General features: G+C 56.2%; 1 protein-coding gene across 4 annotated transcripts in view; it reads left to right on the top strand.

Annotated features, from left to right (window-relative positions):
• Positions 1-21,305, top strand: part of SH3RF3 (SH3 domain containing ring finger 3) — a 204,713-nt gene that overhangs the window by 153,469 nt on the left and 29,939 nt on the right. For all 4 annotated transcript variants that reach the window (XR_010934295.1, XR_010934294.1, XM_067703971.1 and 1 more), the window contains 3 exons: positions 1,928-2,098; positions 3,522-3,775; positions 16,226-16,485. Coding sequence is in view for 2 of the 4 variants with exons in the window: in XM_067703971.1 (XP_067560072.1) it covers positions 1,928-2,098; positions 3,522-3,775; positions 16,226-16,485 (685 nt within the window). In the remaining 2 variants the exon portion in view is untranslated. The remainder of the gene's footprint in view (positions 1-1,927; positions 2,099-3,521; positions 3,776-16,225; positions 16,486-21,305) is intronic.

Below are 21,305 nucleotides of genomic sequence, written 5' to 3'. Positions count from 1 at the left end.
GGTTCCCTCAGCAGCAGATGGACACAGCCGCAGGGCAGCAGGTGGCCACCTGCCAGGATCCCAGCTGAGGACAAAAGATCTGCCCCAGAAGGACAAGCTGCCAGGACTCCTCACGGGAGAAGGGAACCTGCACTCTCCACACACACCCTCCTCGAGGTCGCCCGCCCTGCAGTCCCGTGGGACAGGAGCCTGGGAAGAGGGGCCTCAGTCAGCAGGACTTCAGCCCACAGACCAGGGGTTCGAGGGAGGTTGCCCAAGTCATGACGCTTGCCCATGTGTCCCCCAGCTTGGCGTCCCCCTGGCCACTGTGGGTCACCGGCAGCAGAATCAGAAAGACTGTTCTCACACCACCGAGGGGCAGAATGAGGCAGACGAGTGAGATCTGTGTTTCACTCTGTTTCCTTGAGAGCAGGCCTCATCCTTATTGGCTCGTAGCCCCCCAGGACCAGCCCAGCGGCCTTCCCCCCACCCTCTCCCCCATCCTGCCCCCCGGTGAGGCAGTCTGGGTGTGAACGCAGTTTTTGTGGGACGTTGGTTTATAGAGATTCCTCTTCGCCCTCCAAGAGGCCCGCGAGCAGCACACACGTGCAAGTAGAAGGATGACACCAGCTCTTTGTTGATCGCCTGGTGTCACGTGGCTGGCGTGAATCTTCACCCCAGACAAGGAGGTCCTCCCCATGGGGCCTCGTTCACCCTCCCCGAGGGCCCGAGTCCTTCCTCTTGTCAGATTTGTCTCTAAGACCCAGTCCATCCTCTCACTCCAGGGGAGCAGGGTAGTGGTGAGGCCAGGCCTTCGCCTGGCAGGGCAGGGGCATCCAAGTGGCGTGGGTTTTGTTTAGTTTATCTCATTTTACTGAATTTTACAGCTGGGACGTCTGTGCTCTGCGGGGTCTCCGCCTGTTCTAGCCTCTTCCTCCCAAGGCCCCTCTGAGCCAGGAGGCCTCCCTTCTCCTCGCCTGACCCCAGTGAGTTGTGTCCCATCTCTGCGTCACCTTGTAAGAGGGGCCCCCAGGGTCAGGAGGGTGCTCTGGGGGTCGGTGAGCTCCTGTCTTCAGGAGCCAACCCGGGGAGGGGGGGCAGGGTGCCCACCAGGCACATCCTGGTAGGCAGCCCAGGAGACGACGCTTCTTAAAAATGCAGCTTGGGACTTCCCTGTCGGTCCAGTGGTCAAGACTCCGTGCTTCTATTGCAGGGGGCGCGGGTTCGATCTCTAGTCGGGGACCTACGATCCCACATGTTGCGTGGTGCGGCCAAAACAAATGTCTTTAAATGCATTTGGTTCCCTGTTGGAGTGAAAGCCGCGCCACTTTTCCTGCCCAGATCGCGTGAGCAGTGTATCTGCCTGAGACCACTCTCCCGTTAGGTCACACTCACCGGGTCCACAAAGCCCCAGGGTAGCAGAGCACTTACAGCTGGTGCCTGAGGGCGCAGCTTCCAAGCCCTGGGCCAGGGTTCACACCACTGCATTGTTCCAAGAGGCTTAAAAGAAAAGCAGGATTTCAATTAGCCACAGATCTGAGGAGTCCCTAACTGGGCTGCCTTTTCCTTAAAAGGGCCCCTGAGTCTCTTCCAGCTTAGATGGATGAGTAAGCAGCAGGTAAGATGAAACAAGGAAATCCCAGCCCGGGGCTGCGTAGCTCAGCCCCGTTTTCCCGAAGGCTTTCTCTTGCCCAGGGTGTCAGGCGTGAAGCAGAGAGAAGAGCATGAAGCAGGGGCCCAGAGAGCTGGCGCCACCATCTCGTCTGGCAGGTCCTCCAGGGCCTCGGGCGAGTAGTGGGGCCGCCGTGCGCTCCGCCGGCCGGCTCAGCGCAGGGCATGGGGGCCATGGCTGCTGGGTCACCAGGGGAGCTCGGTCCCTTCCCTGCCCGCCGCTCCTGGTAGCTGATCCCAGCTGCGCCCCCTCACCGGCCTGCCTCTCCTGCCGCAGGTACCTGGCGCTCTATGCCTACAAGCCCCAGAAGAGCGACGAGCTGGAGCTGCGCAAGGGCGACACGTACCGCGTGCTGGAGAAGTGTCGGGATGGCTGGTTCAAGGGCACAGCGCTGCGGACGGGGCTCTCGGGCGTGTTCCCGGGGAACTACGTGACGCCCGTCTCCAGGTGAGGTGTGCCCATGAGGAGCAGAGCCGCGCGTGGCAGCTGCACACGGGGGCGGGCATTCCAGGGCGGGACCTTGTGGGCACGTGGGCATGTGTGAATGCGTGTGCGTGTGTGCACGTGTGAGTACAGCGGGTGTGTGTGCGAGAAGCACATGCCATTCACACACGTGAAGGCAAGATTACATATTCCCAGAAGTTAACCATTATTATTGAGTGGAGCATTATGTGTGATTAATTTCTTTTCTTCCTTGTGACTTCCTGTGTTTTACAAATTTACTGGTAGTTTTTATAACCTCGGAAAAGCAAGTTAAAAAATTCGCTAGAGATGACCCAGGGTTGTCAGATGTTTCCATGGAGGGGAGCGTCCACTGCAGGGTGGAACCCTGGATTACCCAGCCCTGGTTCACAGCCCAGGACACGCAGGTCCACTGGAGGCTCGCCCCCGGGCTTCTGCTCTCTTTGGAACAAGACTTCAGGAAGACAACTGAACAATGCCCAAACCTGCACTGACGACGGACCGACTCGCACCTTTGAAGCAGCGGGGAGGGGAGCCACGCCACCCACGGTCCCTCCTGGAAAGGCCCACCATTTGTGAGCCCCATGGCCCCATGGCCCTGGACGAGGAGGCCCTTCTCCCCACAGCTGCTCCGCAGAGGCTCTGCTTCCCCGGGGCCCTCCCACATGGCCCCGGACCCTGGCAGCAGTGCCTGCCCTCCCCCACGTGTGGCTCTGGGGTTTCACGACTGAGATCCTGAGGGGACAGAAGGGACGTTTTCCCAGCTCTTAGACAAATGGAAGGCATTTGATCCCTGAAACCGGACCCCAGGAGCTTCCCAGCCCAGACCCACATGCTGAGAGCTGGTGCACGGCTCAGCGCCGGCACGTGCAGAACAGACCATCAGAGCCCGTCTCGGGGTCCTGTGCTCCTTTGTGTTCCTGGGCTGTCGACACTGGCTTCATCTGGAAAGTATGGGCAAAACCGCAAGTTCCCCGGCGTCCGTCAGGAGCACAGGGCTTGTCTGCACCCTTTCCTGGAGGCCCCAGAGCCAGGAAGCTGTGTCCAGAGGGAGACGGGTCCTGCTTCCTGCCGCCTGCCGCCTGCCAGATGCGTCCAAGCCCATTCCTTCTGCACGTGTTGGGGACACACAGCTGTTTGTTAGACTAAATCAAGGCAGTGGCTCTGGAACAAAATATCTGATTAGCATCATTTCTGTTTCTTAGGGTTCTCTTGCTGTTTCTCACATATTCGCATCGAGAGACCATGCCATTGTACAGGGGGCTCTGCTGCCAGCCTGAGCTCTGGGCATCGCATGCCTGCAGGCGTCCTCTTGGTGGTACTTCAGGATTTGTCCCCGGACCACGTGGCCTGTGTGGCATGGTTGCATCTGTGCCCTCCCCTGACTTCATTCTGTTTACTTCCTCAGGGTTCCTGTAGGCGGGGCTGGGCCACCCCGGAATAACGCAGTCGGAGGGTCTCCGCTGGCCAAGGGGATGGCCACAACGCTTCACCCAGGCGGTGGGAGTCTGAGTAGCCCGGCCACGGCCCTGAGGCCGGCCCTCCCCCTCACCATGGCCCAGGCTCCGGCCCAGCACCAGGCAGTCTCGCCCGCACTGAGCAGTTGTCTGCGGCACTCAGTTCAGCCGGCGGCCAGCCAAGCCCGGAGCGCCGGCCCCCCAGGTATGTGGCAGGCTCCCACGGGCCTCATTCTGCTGGAAAATTTGAGGAGGGTGGTCTCAGGGTCAGAAGTCATGAGTATCCTTTTGGCCCAGGTCTCGAGCAGTCCATGGAAGGGCCCGTCGTAATCATGAACTTCTGCTAATCTTGGGGGATGTGTTGACTTAATCATGTTAGCCTGTTCTGGCCGCTGGAAGGGAGTAGAGAATTCACAGGTGTTTATACACTTCACGTAGCCAGAGGACTGGGTGGACCAGTGAGGTTACCTTGGCGCCTCTGGGCACCTTCGTCAGCCGCTGTGGGTCACCTACGTCCAAATGCCAGGTGCTAAGGGGGGTCTCCCGATTAGGCAGCACCCCCAGGACAGAGCTGGTAATGAGACAGATCCACAGGGTCCCTTCCTGAAACGCTTTGAGGCTGGAGGGAGTGATGGCCATCGACTGTTCACCTTCATGCGGCTTCACCAATAGGCAGACTGACCAGAATTCAGGAGAACCCAGGTCGCTCCCAGTGTAGCGTGAGATGACGGAAAGTGTGGGGTGGATGGTGCAGGCATGAAGAGGGGTTAGCACGTCTTGCTTGGAAGCTTGGCAGTGAGCTAAGAGGAGCTGCTAAGCGTGGCTCACATGATGCTCCTGGGAGCCAGGCCAGTAACTTTCCGACACGTAGAACCAGTAACATTGTCACCATGTAGTGACAAGGGACCCAGGACAGGAGAATGTACCGCTGAATTTCACTTAAATGACACAGAATTCCTTTTCCCACCCCAGCCTCATTCTCAGAAATCATCTCTCTTCTTTTCAAAGTAAGGCTTAAAGGATAATAAATGTAAATTCTTTAGAGCAGTAAAGTACACTGTTTTCTAGACTCTGGCCAGCCAGAGACGGCCCGCTAGGAGTCTCCAGAAAGCATCTCGTTGGTGTGAGAAGCCCAGACGACACTCAGCACAGTGGGGCCACAGTCCCTCCCAGTCGCGGCCAAGGGACACGAGGGGGGCGGGTGTCCGGGCGCCCCCCGCCCCCCATTGTCGGGACGCATTGCTGAGCGCTGGCGGGAAGCCCAGCGTTTCAGAGCCGGCCCTGCTCTCAGCCCCGGGACTGGCCCTTAGGGCGGCAGGGCCAGTGGCGGGGTGGGGGGGGGGGGGAGGGTGCGGGCGCTGTGACGAGGCTGGTGAGGGGTCGGTCCTAGGCAGAGCTGCCTGTAGCACCCAGGCAGGGGGGAGGGAACAAAGGCACAGAAGTGCGAGAAGCGTGTCCTTGTCCTCCAGATGGAGCGGTGCAGTGAGGGCAGCAAGCAGGGCGGGTTGAAGTGCTGGGGGGCAGCGGGGGTCCTGCGCTGGGGCCCCTCCTACCGGGATGGTGTGCGAGGACGTGCCCCCGGCGGGCGTGGCGCGTGCTCAGCGCAGCCGCTGGTACCGTCCTGTCAGAGGACAGCCCTGGAGCGCGCAGGGCACGGAGTCAGCAAGGCGAATGTGATTCATTACCAGCGGTCAGGGCCAAACTCTAGTCCAGGCCGCGGGAACCCCCAGGGCTTCTGAACAAGAGGTGACGCTTTACCAGACGTCCCTGGGCACAGTGGGGAGGAAGAGTTGGCTTGGGGACTGGCGAGGTGCTGCTGTCCAGGTGAGAGGTGACAGTGGTCTGGCCCCAGGGCTGGGGTTGCAGAACTGGGACAAAATAATGAGCTATTAGGGGGCACAGGGGCCACGTGGAAGAGCTGGGAGGGGCAGGGCTGCTAGTGCAGTTTGCCGGTGCCGTCCCCTGACCTAGAGGCGCCCAGAGGGGTCTGGCTTACGGGGGAAGGTTGGCCTGTGGCTCTGAGGGGTGTCGTGGGCGCTGGTCCACTGTGGCCCTGGCTGACCTGGACCGGCCTCCAGATGTGGGGCTCCCGTCCGTGTGTGAATCCCCCCTCGCCACGGTGGGGGCGGTGCTGCTCGTCCATGCCTGGCGGGTGAGGTGCTGCCACCGGCCTGGACTCTGGACAGACATCCTGAATGTGGCTTCCTTTCAGAGGACAAAACTTGAGGGGCCTCTGGGTCCCGTTTGGGGGTGAAGGTGGTGGTGAAACACCCAGCTTTTCAGGGGACCAGGGTGGACTTCCTGTGCCCAGTGCCGGGTCATAGTGGGTGCAGAGTGGACTTCCTGTGCCCAGTGCCCGGTCATAGTGGGTGCAGGGTGGACTTCCTGTGCCCAGTGCCCGGTCATAGTGGGTGCAGGGTGGACTTCCTGTGCCCAGTGCCTGGTCGTCCATGGGTGCAGGGTGGACTTCCTGTGCCCAGTACCTGGTCATCCATGGGTACAGGGTGGACTTCCTGTGCCCAGTGCCCGGTCATAGTGGGTACAGGGTGGACTTCCTGTGCCCAGTGCCTGGTCGTCTGTGGGTGCAGGGTGGACTTCCTGTGCCCAGTGCCCGGTCATAGTGGGTACAGGGTGGACTTCCTGTGCCCAGTGCCTGGTCGTCCATGGATGCAGGGTGGACTTCCTGTGCCCAGTGCCTGGTCGTCCGTGGGTACAGGGTGGACCTCCTGTGCCCAGTGACTGGTCGTCCGTGGGTGCAGGGTGGACTTCCTGTGCCCAGTGCCTGGTCATCCATGGGTACAGGGTGGACTTCCTGTGCCCAGTGCCTGGTCGTCCGTGGGTGCAGGGTGGACTTCCTGTGCCCAGTGCCTGGTCATCCATGCGTGCAGGGTGGACTTCCTGTGCCCAGTGCCTGGTCGTCCGTGGGTGCAGGGTGGACTTCCTGTGCCCAGTGCCCGGTCATAGTGGGTGCAGGGTGGACTTCCTGTGCCCAGTGCCTGGTCATCCATGCGTGCAGGGTGGACTTCCTGTGCCCAGTGCCTGGTCGTCCGTGGGTGCAGGGTGGACTTCCTGTGCCCAGTGCCTGGTCATCCATGCGTGCAGGGTGGACTTCCTGTGCCCAGTGCCTGGTCGTCCGTGGGTGCAGGGTGGACTTCCTGTGCCCAGTGCCTGGTCATCCATGCGTGCAGGGTGGACTTCCTGTGCCCAGTGCCTGGTCATCCATGGGTGCAGGGTGGACTTCCTGTGCCCAGTGCCTGGTCGTCCATGGGTGCAGGGTGGACTTCTGTGCCCAGTGCCTGGTCGTCCGTGGGTGCAGGGTGGACTTCCTGTGCCCAGTGCCCGGTCATCCATGCGTGCAGGGTGGACTTCCTGTGCCCAGTGCCTGGTCGTCCGTGGGTGCAGGGTGGACTTCCTGTGCCCAGTGCCTGGTCGTCCGTGGGTGCAGGGTGGACTTCCTGTGCCCAGTTCCTGGTCATCCATGGGTGCAGGGTGGACTTCCTGTGCCCAGTGCCCGGTCATAGTGGGTGCAGGGTGGACTTCCTGTGCCCAGTGCCTGGTCATCCGTGGGTGCAGGGTGGACTTCCTGTGCCCAGTGCCCAGTCGTCCGTAGGTGCAGGGCCTACTTCTGGTGCCTGGTGTCCAGCCTCGTGCTGGGTGGTGTTCCCAAGCAGCAGTGGGATCTGTGACAAGGAAGCCTCATGGGTGGGCTTGGCACTTGCCTGGTGTAGAGCCTCCAAGACTGACTCTGCCATCCCAGGGACCCTGTAAATGCCTATAGTCCTTCATATGTGGGTTTTGCTTAAATTAATGAAAAGTAAGGTCTGTTCTTGCAGCTGGCCTCCGGGGCCCTGGGGAAGAGCCAGCTGTCTGTGTCCTAAAGGAGTCTCTGCAGGAGTATTATCTGTGCCAGACCTCTTGCCCCAGCCGCTACCTTCCAGCTGGCCCTGGCTTAGAGCAGCTGATGGTGTTTATTTTAGCCTCTTGCTGTGATGCAGCCACTGAGCGCCTAATGATCAAGTGAGCCCGGGAACTCCCTGACTGCTGCTCCATGGCTGGTGAGATGTGCACCGAGATGCTGGTCTCCTAGGCCCTGGGAGCACCCGAGCAGGTTCTGGGCAGCCCGCGTCCCAAGCCAGCTCCCTTCTGCCTGTGAGCCTCTCATCCACTCACCCAGCCCGCCTCACGCATTTCCCTGTGCCTGGTGACCCCGAGAGGCTGGGGCGGGCCTCCAGCACGGCTGCCCTGGCTCTGCACCTGGTGCCCTGCAGTGGCCTTTCCGTGCCCCGCCGTTACAGCACCCTCCCCAATTCAAAGCAGAACGTGACCTGCCCGTCTCATTTATGGAACAGAATGAGAGCAGAATAAAAGAAATTGGCACGGCCAGGGCAGAACAACACTGCGTGTCTGTCCTCGATCACCATGGTAACCACCACGGGTGACAGGCGTGCTCTTCCATCTGTTTAATTTTACGTGTGGGAAGAGCGAGGTGCAGGATGGTTTAACGGCTTCCCCAGCGCGTTCCAGCCCAGGGCTTGTCCCCATGCTTGTGCTGCCACAGCCAGGCTACGGGAGGCTCCCCCCATCATTTCAGTAATTAAATGCCACGGAGTTCCCACGGCACTCTGCACTTCACTCTGCATCTGGAGGGCAGAACGCACTGCTGACAGCACAGGCAGTGGATTGCTCACTGCAGTGATTGCCTATTTCTGCAAACCCCAGCCCAGGCACCTGAGCGGCCCTCGTCAGTGTTCTCAGCCCGAGCCAAAGTCAGGCAGTTGAACAAAGGCCCGATTGCACTGGCCATGGCACCGGGGGGTAAGAGCCCTGTACGGCCATTCACTCATCAGCAAAAAGCACTGGAGGAGAGCTGGGCACCCGGGGCCTCTGCTGGGGCCCAGACATACAGAGAAGAACAAGAAACCCGTTTCTGCCCCCACTCAGAGAGGAGGACGAGGAAACACACGCTTACAGTGGAATTTGAAAAGCACTGGGGTGGAGGCCTGGCAGGTACTAAGGCGCACGGAGTGGGAGGGTACCTCACTCAGACCAGGGAGGAAGTGGGAGCAGCTGCAGAGGGGCCTGTGAACCGTCTTCCAGAGGTGATGCTGCCTTGCTTCTTAAAGGACTGAGAGGAAGTATGTGGGCCGACAAAGCAGAAAGGGAGTCCAGCAGAGGGATGAGCGGGCGGAGCGGGGAGAGGAGAGAGACCGTGGTTTCTACGTGGGGTGACTTGACCTAATTTGATGTGAATGAGACGGAGGTAGGCAGGAGAAGCTGCGTGTCGGTGACGGTTCTCTGCAGAGGCAAAGTTTACTTTAGGTCTTAAAGCGGTGGAGCTGAGCGTGCAGGGGTGAGTGGTGGAGCGCGGGAGGGGCTGGAGCCAGCCAAGGGCCGGGGCCTGAGGACCTGAGCGGCCCAGTGCAGGAGGGAGCAGAGCTGGATGGCTCTCTTCCCCTGTGTCAGGGAACCTCAGCTTTTATCCTGAGGGCAGCAGGGCTCCTGAAGGGTTTTAAATAATAGATGTGATCAGATTTTTGTATCCAAAGGATAAAGCTAGACTTCTGCTCACAGCTAAGATAAAGTAATGAGGTCAGGATTTACCTTCCCATCAGAAACAACTGAAAAAACAGACAAATATATACAACAGTGGTTTGTGAGACACTAGATACTAGAAAACTAAGGACAGTGATCCATGATAGACGAGAACAAACAGGAGGATCCCAGCTCACTGCCTGGAGAGAAGGCCAGGCGTTGGCATGGCGAGGGGAGCGAAGGTGCCCAGCAGGTGCCCTGGAGGGGTGGTGCGGAGACGAGGGTCTGGGTGACCGAGCCCCAGTGGGGAGGGATCTGCACAGAGAGAAAAGCCCAGCGGGTACAGAGCATCCCTGGACCAGGACGCTGAGAACTAATAGGCAGGTGTGTGTGAGGAACGCACGGAGCCAGGAGCACGGTGACAGGAAGGGTCCTCACTCTCAGTGTCTGCAGATACGCAGCTGGAAGGTGCCTGTTCCCGCCAGCCGGCTCCCAGGGCACCGGGCCATCCGTGCAGAGGAATCTTGCCTGGTAGTGGCAGCACCGCTCCCGTCCCACCTGTGTCTGATGGCAGTAAAGAAGCACTGGGCGTGGGGAGGAGCAGGAAAACATGCCCCACCGCAACGAGATCAACCAACCAGTCAGTGAAAGCTGACTCAGAACTGACACAGACGTTTGAATTAGCAGACAAAGGTATTAACACAGATGTTATAATTGCATTCACTATGCTCAGAAAGGTAAGCAGAAACATGGAAGATACTTTAAAGACCAAAACCAAACTTTAAGAAATAACTACACGTGTGAGATCAAGAATACCCTGGATGGCATTAACAGCAGGTTAGACGTTGCTAAGAAAATATTAGTGAACTTGACGGTATAGTGATAGAAACCATGAAAAATGAAACAGAGATAAAAGAGAATTGTTTTAAATTAAAAGAGCATCAGTGAGCAATGGGGCAACTTCAAGTGGCCAAATATATTTCTAACTGGAGTCCCCAAACTAAAGGAGAAAAGGGTGGGACAGAAAAATTATTTGAAGAAATAATGACCAAAGTTGTTCTGAATTTGATGAAAACTATAAACTCACAGATCAGTGACAGCTGGCGAATCCCAAGCACAAGGAACGTGGAGAAAACTACACCAAGGCAAATTATCATCAAGCCGTTCACAATCTGTAATGAAGAAAACCTTAAAGGTAGCAAGAGAAAAAAATACATGTGAAGTAGGAAAAAATAAGGATGAAGGTGGATTTCTTGTCAGGAATTCTGCAGGTGAGAAGACAGTAGGAAACTAAATAAATCATGAAAGAAATGAATCTGTCAAGTTAGGATCCTATACGCAGTAAAAGTATCTTTCATAAATGAAAGCGGGACTTCCCTGGTGGTCCAGTGGTTAAGAATCTGCCTTCCAATACAGGGGACAGGGGTTCGATCCCTGGTTGGGGAACTAAGGTCCCACACGCCGAGGGGCAGCTAAGCCTGTGTGCCACAACTAGAGAAGCCTGCGTGCTGTAACGAAGACCCAGTGCAGCCAAAAAGCAAACAAAATCTCTCATAAATGAAAGCAAAATAAAGAATCATTCAGACACAGTAAAGCTAAAAGATTTCATCACCAGTGGACCCACACTATGAAAAATGTTGAACAGCGTTCTTTAGGAAGAAGGGAAGTGACACCAGTTGGCAATGGGTCTATGCGAAGGAATGAGGAGCAGTAGAAACGGTAACTACATGGATAAATGCATCCGATTTTTCCCTTACTATTTAAAAATCTTTAAAATAAAACTGACTTTAAACAAAAATAGAAATAGTGCAGTTTGGGATTAAAAATGTATATAAAAGTGAAGTATGTGGTAGCAGATGCACAGAGGGTGGGAGGGGAGCCCCAGAAGCGCCATGCACACTGTCGGGAGTCTTGTCTACTCGTGTGCTGCGTGAGGACGTGTAGGGTGGTGACCATAAACTAGAGACGCGGGCAACCACTAAACGTCAAAGCAAAGAGTTTCAGCAAACAGGCTAACAGAGGCGATCAAATAGAACCACAGAAACTTCCATTAATCCAAAAGAAGGTGTAAAAAGAGGGGGACGGGAACAAAGTACATGGGTCAGATAGAAAACCTGTAGTGAAATGTAGGTTTATACCTAATCATATAAATAATCACATTAAATACGAATCACCTGAATAGCCTCAAGGAGAATTCAGAGCTTGTTACGAAAAAAAAGACAAGGCCCAACCATATGCTGTGAACAGAAAACAGATTTTAATACTTTAAATATAAAACCATAAATCAGTTAAAATTAGAAGGCCACACAGTTGATCCCATTACTCGCAGTCTCTGTGGTTTTATGGTGTTCTGTAAGGTTTCCATGAGCACTGAATTAGTGAATACTGAGCTGTTGCCCCTAAGTGAGATGTGTGCGTCGCACACAGACTACAATCTTAAATACTAAAAACAACCCATCAGGGTAGATTCTATTTTCTTTGTTTTACAAAAGAGAAAATAGGTTCAAAAGTATGAAGTGACCTGCCTGAGGCTGCCTGACTAACAGGTGATGGACGGAGTCAGGATCCAAACTGATTAAGAACTGATAAACCTCTAGACAGCTGGATAAAGAATAAAGAGAGACACACAAATTATCAATACCACGGATAATAAAACTGACATCACTGCAGATTCTACAGAATGATAAGGGATTATTATTTTAAAAAACTTTATGCCAATAAACTTAACAAATTAGAATGGATATATTTCTTAAAAGACACAAATTGATAACTTAAGGTGAACTAAAAAACCTGGATAGACCTCTATTTATTAAAGAAATTGAATTAGTTTAAAACCTTTCACAAAGAAAACTGCAGGCCTAAGTGGCTGTATTGATGAATTATACCTATTGGTTAAGGAAGAAATTATAACAATTCTAGGGAAACTCTTCCAGAAAATTGAAAAGAAGAGAGAATGCTTCCTGACTCTTTCTATGAAGCCAGCATTACCCTCATAACAAAACCAGGCAAAGACATTAAAAAGTAAAACTACAGACCAATATCACTCAAAACATAGGTGTAAAAATTCTCAGCAAAATTTTAGCAAGTCAAATACAGCGATAAGTAAAAAGGATAATACATCCTGATCAAGTAGAGTTTATCCCAGGAACTTAAGCTTTGATTAATGTTTGACAGTCAATACAATTCAGTGTATTAACAAACTCAAAAATGAACATAACATGATCATTTCAGTAGATGTGGAAAAAAATTTTGACAAAATCCAACATAAATTAGAGTAGGATTCAGAACAAAGACGTGCGTCAAATGACTCAAGTTTTTTTGCTGCGCTGTCCACGTCTGCACATTAAAACTCTCAGAAAATGAGAAAAGAGAAGTGAGCTTCTCAGCCTGATAAAGGGTATCTGTGAAAACCCACAGCTAACCTCAGACTTAATGGTGAGAAACTAAAAGCTGGGACTTCCCTGGTGGCACAGAGATTAAGAATCCACCTGCCAATGCAGGGGACACCGGTTTGAGCCCGGGTCTGGGAAGATCCCACATGCCACCGCAGAGCAACTAAGCCCATGCGCCACAACTACTGAAGCCCGCGCACCTAGAGCCTGTGCTCTGCAACAAGAGAAGCCACAGCTCGCCGCAACTAGAGGAAGCCCAGGTGCAGCAACGAAGACCAAACACAGCCAAAAATACATAAAATTAATTAAGAAAAACCCCAAAACTGAAAGCTTTCCCCAGGATCAGGGTCCAGTTAGGGATGTCCATTCTTACCAGTTCTATTCAACATTGTGCTGTTAAGTTCTAGCCAGAGCAGTTAGTCAAGGCAGAGGAAGAGGTGTGGAGATGGGAGAGGAAAGAGGAAGACCATCTGTGTCTGAGATGACGTGAACTTGTACATAGAGAACCTTAAGGAATCCACAGTCACACACACTCAGACACAGACAAAGACTTTTTTAGAGACAGTGAATTAGTTTCAGCAAGGTTACAGGATACAAGATCAATATACAAAAGTCAGTTTTGTTTCTCTACACCAGCAATGAATAATTGGAAATTGACATTTAAAAAATGATACCAATTTTAATAGCATCAAAAATATAAATTACTTAGGAATAAATCTGACAAAAGATGAGTAAGACCAGCACAATGAACACTCCAAAATATTGCAAAGTAAAGCAAGAAAGAAGTCTTCAATAAGTAGAGAAGTATACTTTATTCAGGAGTGAGAAAGCAGTATTGTTAAGGTGTTTATTCGCCAAAAACTGACCTATAGCTTCCATGGAATACCAATCAAGATCTCACCCAACTTTTTGGTAGAAATTGACAATCTGGTTCCCAGATTCATACAGGCATGCAGAGGACCTAGAATAGTCAAAACAACCTTGAAAAGAAAAAGTTGGAAAGCTTAACACTGATTTCAAGACATATTAAAAAGCCACAGTAATCAGTGTGATATTGGTGTGAAGACAAATGGCTAGATTAATAGATACTTTTTCTGAAAACAGAAAAGTGTCCATTAAGTTTGGTGACAGGGGAGTCGTAAGTGATCTTGTCCAGATACATTTGATGGAACGATGGGGTGAGAAACCGTATTTCAGGAGACAGAAGTGAGTGGAGGACTCCTGGAAGCCTGGGAGAGTGATTCATGTGGAAATCCCACCCCCCTCTGCTCTGAACACAGAGAGGTTGGTTGGTTCTTGATACTCTGGATGTAAACGAATGGAACACAAGAGAGTTGATACGCTGGCCTCCTGGGTTCCGGGATGAAGCAGGTGGTGGTGGCCAGCTTTCCCCTCCTGCAGGAGAACACGGACAGGCAGCCTCTGGAGGGCGTCAGGGATCCAGGCCAGGTGCACTGGTCTAAGGGCTGAGCCCCCTCCTGGGAGTGGTCAGTACTGAGCCCCTGCCTGGGATGAGGGAGGGAATGGAGCCCCACCTGGAGTTGGAGTCTGGCTCTGGCCTGAGGGCTAGATCTTCACCTTTCCTGCAGGACCAGACTCAAGCCACCCGATTACACCTGGTTCTGAGGGGAGGTCCCAGAGACCAGGCAGAAGCAGCAACAAAACTGCAGGAGGGGATAAAGGAGAGGAAACAGGGCAGCGAGACACTCAACGCTCAGGGCGAGCCTGCACTCAGTTCGTGGGAAAGTCCTGCATCACAGAGGCCAGCAGCCTGAAGAACGGGCAGGAGAACCTAAGAAGGCTTTGAAATCGGCACATTTCAGCTCCTCCAAGAGGAAAAAGAAGGAATAATGTCCATCCCACCAAAAGGAAGAAAAAATAGTATTATGAAGAAGAAAATTAAAACAGCAGGTAGATGGATGTGAATCAGAAACCACTGGGTAGGACAGAAGCAACTTGAAACTTTGGAAAGGAAACATATATTTAAATACGAAACCTCTGTGGGGGACACACGCTTTGGACTGGACACAGCTGAGATGGACTTGGCCACACCGGAAGCCCCACAGAGGAGCTAGTCCAGAGATGGAGCAGAGGCGAAGCAAGAAGAAAGTATACATGGGGTGGACGCCGAGCTTCAGACGACTTCTAACACGACTTTCAGAAGCAGAGAGCAGAGGCTGGGAGAGAGAATCCTCGAGGATGATCACGGCGGGGTCCCCCAGACGGAAGATGGGCCCTCGTGTGAGTCGGAATCACAGCCACAAATGCAAACCTGAACTTGCCGTAACTGTGAAGCCTCAGAGGACAAGCAGACACCAAACACAGGCCCGTCAGAGAGTTGAGTGACAAGGAAGGAAGGGCCATGTGGACACTGTTCCGAGCACCTAGGGGTCAAGGCAGCAGGAAAGGAGGTGCCGGTAGACAGGAGGGGGTTAGTCAGTTATAGGAGGGGCGGAGTCGAGGACAGGAGAGACGGGGTGCGGGAGGTGTCAGTGAGGGTGAAGGGTCGCCCCGTGGGACCCTGCACCCTGGAGGCTGAGGGGCTGGGTCTGGACAGAGGTTGCCCTGACGCTGGGGGAGTCTCCAGCGTTCGTTCCATCCATGAAGTGGGAAGTGATAGCCTGAGAGTAAGGCAAGGACAGAGTGGACGATAAGGTAGGTCACTTACTCATTCACCTGCTCTCTTTAAAGCACCACTGGACCTTGGTCCTGGGAGGCAGAGTGGACCCGTGTGGGGTAGCGGGATCTGGGGGCTCCAGAGCTACTGAAACAATGGGATAGAGAGGAGAGGAGGGGCAGAGACTGGGAGTAACGGCGTGTCCACGCTCGTCCTCAAGCAGCCCATGCCTGCTTTGACGTCGCTGACCAGCAGGCCCAGCAGGGCGACGGGTCGGCTGCGTGTGTCTGGGTCCTGCTGGGCGGGTGAAGTTGAGGGTGAATTGTACCAAAGGGCCGTGGATTCCGACCCTGCCACCAGTCTGTGCTGTGAGCCATGCCTCTCTCTCATGGAGTATTGTTTTCTTCTCCAGCCGTTCAGTTCTGGGAAATCTGTAGAGATGTTTTAGCCAGGGTTCTCCTTTCTCAAAGACTCGTTCATTCCGAACGAATTTTATTAAGCATGTACTACATGCCAGGCACTGTTCCAGTTGTTTGGAACACGTTAGTGCATTAGTCACGAAAGTCCCACCTGTGGAGCTTACGCTGGAGTGGGGAGGCAGACGGTGAGCCATCGGTCCGTGGATCCTCACACAACCGCCCCCACTCTGCCAGCTGGAGCAGCGGGCGCGGCGGCCGAGGGCTGGGCCGCTCCACTTGCGGGTGGAGGCCGACCGGGGCGGCGCTGTCCACAGAGGTCCTCTCACGCGCAGCGGAGCCCGGCAGCCCAGGGCCTCCCTGGGCCTCTTCTGGGCTCCTGCACGGGCTTCAGGTCTACGAAGGGCCGAACAGGGTGGTTCTGAAACCCTCCTGAGCGTACTGGTTCCTTACAGCATAGAACACCAGTTCAAAGACCGGAGAAACTGGGAAGGGCCTCGTCTGCGGCAGCCTCAGAGGCCGCCTCCCGGCTCCTGGTGCGGCGGGGCAGCCGGCTGCCCAGAGGCCTCCTTGCCCCCCCTGCGGCTGCGGCTGGGGCTGGAGACTCAGCAGAGGTGTGGGCGGGAGGGCGGGCCGTGGCCCCCACGCTGCCGGCTGCAGACTCACCTTCCCCTGCTCTCTCCGCTCCTCTCTCCCAGCTGCCCACCCGGCCCAGGTGCAGGGCCGGCCCACCGCCGCAGTGTCGCCCCTGCGCGCCCAGAGCCTGCCCGCCATCGGGTCCCCACAGCACAGCCCCCGGCCAGCCATCCCGCTCTCGTCGGCAGCCTCGGCCGTCACTCCTCCTAACGTCAGCGCCGTCCACCTCCACGGGGAGGCCGGAGCGGGCCCTGCCGGCGGCCGGTCGGCACCCAGCCCCACCAGTGCAGGAGGTAGACCCGACGAGAGGAGAAGCGAAAGGGTAAGTGGCCCACCCTGGGCGGCCCAGGCCCAGCTGGTTGTTGACCCTCTTGGGCACCAGACGCCTATCCCGTTTTGTAAATTAAGGCTCGCGTGTGGGCACCAGGCGCGTGACACAGAGGGAGGCCAAGCCAGCAAAGCGGTGGCGCTCCAGTGGCCGCAGTTCGGGGAGGGATGACCGGAGCCCAGCTAGTTTTCTCACACATGAGAAAAAGCGCCCCCTCGAGATGCTTCGTTCCTCCTGTTGCAAAGTCATTGTAAACTACTCACTTTGCTGGGCCTAGACACCTTCTGCCAAGTGCCAGGATCTCTAAGAACAAATCCACGGATCTACTCACGTGCTGCGTGAGCAGGGCCTTCTCCCTCGACGTGCTGTCCTCGTGCAGTGCACAACCCGCTCGGCCACGGGGCAGCAGCCAGAGGAGGCGGCCAGCCTCCTAGTGGGTGTGGACGGCATTTCAGCTCTTCTTTAACAGCGAAGGAAGTGGGGCTGATTTCAGAACGAAATCCGAGTCCAGGCAGCTTGCCTCAGCTGCCACCAGCTAGACATCAGGTGAGCCACCAAGCCACCATGAGAGTCCAGATTTCTAAGTCCGTGCTGTCCGATGAAACCATAATTCAAGCCACATATGTAACTTATAATCTTCCAATAAGTCACATTTTTGAAAGTTAAAACAATTTAAAAGTAAGATAAAACATGAAATTCATTTTATTGATATAATCTATTAGACCCAGTATCCAGAAACATTGTCATTTCAACACGTAATCTGCATAAAAAAGTTGTTGATGAGCTGTTTCACCTTTTTCACATTCAAAGCCAATGAGACGTGTCGGGTGGTCAGGCCTCCGCGCTGCCCGGGCTGTGCTGGGGGGGGGGGGCTGGGTCTCCGGCAGGGGCCACTCCCTTTATTGGCCTTGCTCTCGAAGTGGCTTGTTCTCTCTCTTGGCTTTGCCACGGTCTGTGGATGTTTTCAAACCTTTCACTGTAAAGCCAGCCTTTGATTAGAGTGTGCCCCTCGACCTAGCCGGCAGCCTCTCCTCTCCCTTGGGGACGGTACCCAATCCAGATGGCTCAGGCTGTCTGCCTGGGACCCCAGAGGCACATCCACCCCTCACCACCCCGTGCTCTCGGGGCCCAGGCACCTCGCAGAAAGGCTCAGGCTTCCTCACCGCCTGTCCCCTGGTCCAGAGGGATGCTCTCCCCACGCTCCCTGGAGAGGGAGAGGCCTCCGTCTCGGCCCTGACGACTGCCTCGTCCTGAGACGGGCAGGTGGCTGGGCATGAAGGGACTCCTTGCTCTGTGTTTTGCGTCCACGTCTGCTTGAAGATCACCCGTCGTGGTCCACTCTTTCCACCTCGCTGCCTGGGCGGGAGTCATAGCCGGGTCCCCCCAGGAGGGCGGGTGGTCCCACCCTCTCCCTTGGACGACCTTCCTGGAAGACAAGCTCCCTGGGACCTCTGACTCAGAAAGGGAAGAGCCGTGCTAGCTCCGTGACCGATTCTGGTTCTTGGCCGCAAGTTCCCCCCTTCTAGTTTGTGAAAGAGACGGGGCTGCTGCCTGAGCGGGGTCGGGTGTTTGGGGGCCTCGTGGGGAGTGATACCCCTCCGCCCTCCTCCGTGGTCGCTGGCTCCGCTCTTAGGGGCACTTGGCTTCGCTCAAGGCCCGCGCTCTGCCAGCAGCTCCCGCCTAACGAGGAACAGCCGCGTCACCTCAGCTCAGGCGGCTCCGGGTCGGCCATGCAGCAGCCCGTGCCAGCCGAGCTGGGGGTGTGGGGTTCCCGCCGCGCTCTCGGCAGAGGTGACTTGGATCTGGTGGCAGGAAGTGGGCAGGTGTCCGCAGGTGCAGCCGTGACCAGCAGCGTCAAAGCCGGGAGACAAGCACGTCGTCTGTGTGGCTTGCTTTTCTCACCTGTCAGACACAGCGAGAAGCAGTGGTGTGAAAAGGCGCCTGTGGGTGTTCTCCCTCCTGCACCCCCAGGTGAATTTTTCCCAATTTAGAGTGAAGTGCAAAGCGCCGCAGCTGCTGTTTCTGGCAGCAGGGCTGGTGGCGGCCGTTGGAGGGAAGCCGGGGCAAGCTGGGCGCCAGGGGCCTGCCCGCGGGGCCCTGGGTGCCCCTGCCCCCTGAGACCAGACCACAGATTTCACCCGCTGAGAGCGCAGCGGGCTGCTTCCCATCTGCCCCTGGGTGAGCCCATCGTAGATGCACACGTGTTTAGTTACGGCAAAAGGCTTTTTAAGGTAATTGGCAGTATTCTCCAGGCTGTTTCTGTTACTGAATTTTCCTCAGGAAAAGGCAGTGAGCTCCACCTGCACCGTCCGCAGAGACCCGAACCTCAGCGCCTGCGTTCCCGGTGCCGAGCTCCGCTGAAATCCCATCCGGCCCTCCGAGCGCGGCAGCCCTGCGTGTGGAGGTGCTGCTGGGGGTCCCTGGCAGGCGGGCATCGCTAGCTATGCCCCTGGGGGTCGGGCCTGTCAGCCCTGCTCCAGGCGGGCCCTGCACGTGGGCCCTGCTCAGCCTCGGGGGGTGGGGGTCAGAGAGACTCATGTGCGGCAGGAGGGCCCTGAGCCAGCGTGTGCACCCCCCAGCTGCTCTCCCAGCGCTCTTCCCGCACGCCCGCCCCCGCTCCCCGGCCTGGTCGCACCCGCTCCCTGCAGGGCCTGCCCTGCAGCCGGGCCGCTGGCACAGAGCAGCTCTGGGGGCTGCACTGAGCCCGTGACCACGGCCCTGCAGCCCACAGGGTTGAGGGAATGCAGGGCGGAGTGTGGAGCCGGGGGTGGGCGGGGGGCCTGGGGGGGCTGGTTCTGATCCAGCACTGCAGACTCTCCCGGAACCTGGGTCCCTTGGCCCAACCAGGCATCTGTTCTGCTTGGGGATGGGTCTGCCTGGGTTGGCCCTGGATGGGAGGGGCCGGTGCTTCCGAGGAGACCTGGAAGTACAAGTACTTCGAAGCTGCCAGTCTGAAGCAGACCCTCGGGGCAGCCGTCAGTGCGGGATCCCCCAGCCCCCAGGGGTGGAAAGATTAGAGGCCCCAGGGCGTGGGGGAGGCCCCGGGAGTGGAGACAGGGAGGTTTCATCTTGGCAAAGTGCAGCGGGTGGGAGTCGTATCTTCCCGTTGAAGGACTTGGATCTAGTGCTTCTGAAGGAGGGATCCTGCTTTTGGGGTCATCTTTGTGGCACCCAGAAATCGCAGAGTAGGAACCAAATCTTGGAAGCCTTTTAAGAAGGTGCTCCGTAGGATTTCAGTTAACGCTTTTGCACTTAGAAAATCTATTTTGTGCTTGAAACAACTACCAGATTTCACCTCTCATGTCCCTCAGCGGCTGTTTCCTGTCTTCGAGGTTTTATGAGCACATTAGCACCAGGTGGCGGGGATCCTTATCCCTTGGGGTGACTCCAGGGAAACTCACCAGAAAGGGGAGTCCTGGGCCCCCAGGAAGGTGGAAGCAGCTCGCGGTCACCCTGCAGCCGAGAGCATCTGGCGCTAGAGCCCTCCTGACCGGCCAGCTGGACGTCACTCCCCACTCGCTTGTCTGTCACACGGCAGGTGCCGGGCCAGGCAGAGCTCTGGGCACTGGTCGACGGGCCTGAGGCCAGGGAGCAGGGGCGCCTTGGGACTGGGAGGCCTCCTGGGAGCTGTAGCCCAAGCACAGGCCAGAGGAGGTGGCCTGAAGTTGGGGAGCCCCAGAGCCACTTGGGGGGGCAGGCGGCTCACGTCAGCGCGGCTGCCCGGCGGGGGCATGGTGGGGCCAGGCCTGACCAGGGGCCCTCACCGCACCCTCCACCCCTGTGTCCCCGCCTTCCCGCTGACCTCCTGCTGGAGCCTGACTCTGGCCGTGCTCTCCGTGGCACCAGCGTGCTGAGGGTCTTCCTTGTGGCCCCAAGTTAGAAACACCCGTCATGCGTTATGAAACCAGCTTAGTGGGTTTGGACCAGCGTGCTTTTAGACAGAGTAGGAGGCGCAGCAGGAGGTCGGCAGGTCCAGCACACAGGAGGGGTCTGCGTATTTGGGGGCATCTGTTGTTTTGTGCTCAGTCCTGATTTAAAACTTATTTCAGGTAGTCTCAGGGCTCTGACTGGCAGATCCTGGAGGGTGCTGAGTGCATAGAAGGCCTGGTGACATTTGTTGACTGACAAGTGTCAGAAAAACTGCTGCCAGGAGAGTTTCACGCCTGTGACTTGTGGGAAATTCTTTATGGGCCAGGAGAAAGTTAACTTTCTGCTGATGTATGAGCGAGTCTCCGTTTCGCAAAGTAGTGGCACATGGGAACTGGGAAGAGCCTCTAAAGGTGTCTGCGTTGAAATGTTCATTTTGGGTGGTCCTCCTGAGGCTCAGAGGTGCTGCCACTTGCCTGGGGTCCCAGAGCACTGGCAGTGGAGCCAGCCTAACTCCAGTCTCAGTGCTGTCTGGGATCCAGGGCGCTGACTTTGGTGGCCTCCCCATCCCCATGAGGCCGTGACCTCCGGTGTTTTTGGCTCGTCCAGGAGCTGAGGGGTGGCAAGTCCAGGGTAACTGCTGGCAGGAGGCCCTGAGGTCAGCCCAGGAAAGGGGGCTGTGAGCTGGAGTGTCTGCCTTCCGGTTCCGCACGACTCGAGTGCAGCTGTAGGGGGCCCGCAGTAGTGAACCGCTCGGCCGAGCCCACTCACAAGGTGTGGCCTTTGTGGCTGAGTCTCTGGGGGACGGGTTTGGGCTGACAGCCAGGACGGTAGCGGGCGGGCCTGCCTGCCGTCGGGACCTCGTGGAAATGGGTGTGCGGGGGAACGGCCCTTTAGTAACCACACCCCCCGGTTAGAAGTGTGTGTATATACCATAGGAGGGTTAC

The sequence above is a fragment of the Pseudorca crassidens genome, chromosome 14 (assembly GCF_039906515.1).
Source record: "Pseudorca crassidens isolate mPseCra1 chromosome 14, mPseCra1.hap1, whole genome shotgun sequence".
In the NCBI taxonomy this organism is placed as follows: domain Eukaryota; kingdom Metazoa; phylum Chordata; class Mammalia; order Artiodactyla; family Delphinidae; genus Pseudorca; species Pseudorca crassidens.
The sequence above is the reverse complement of the archived record's forward strand: the minus strand, read 5'-3'. Positions and strand labels throughout refer to the sequence as shown.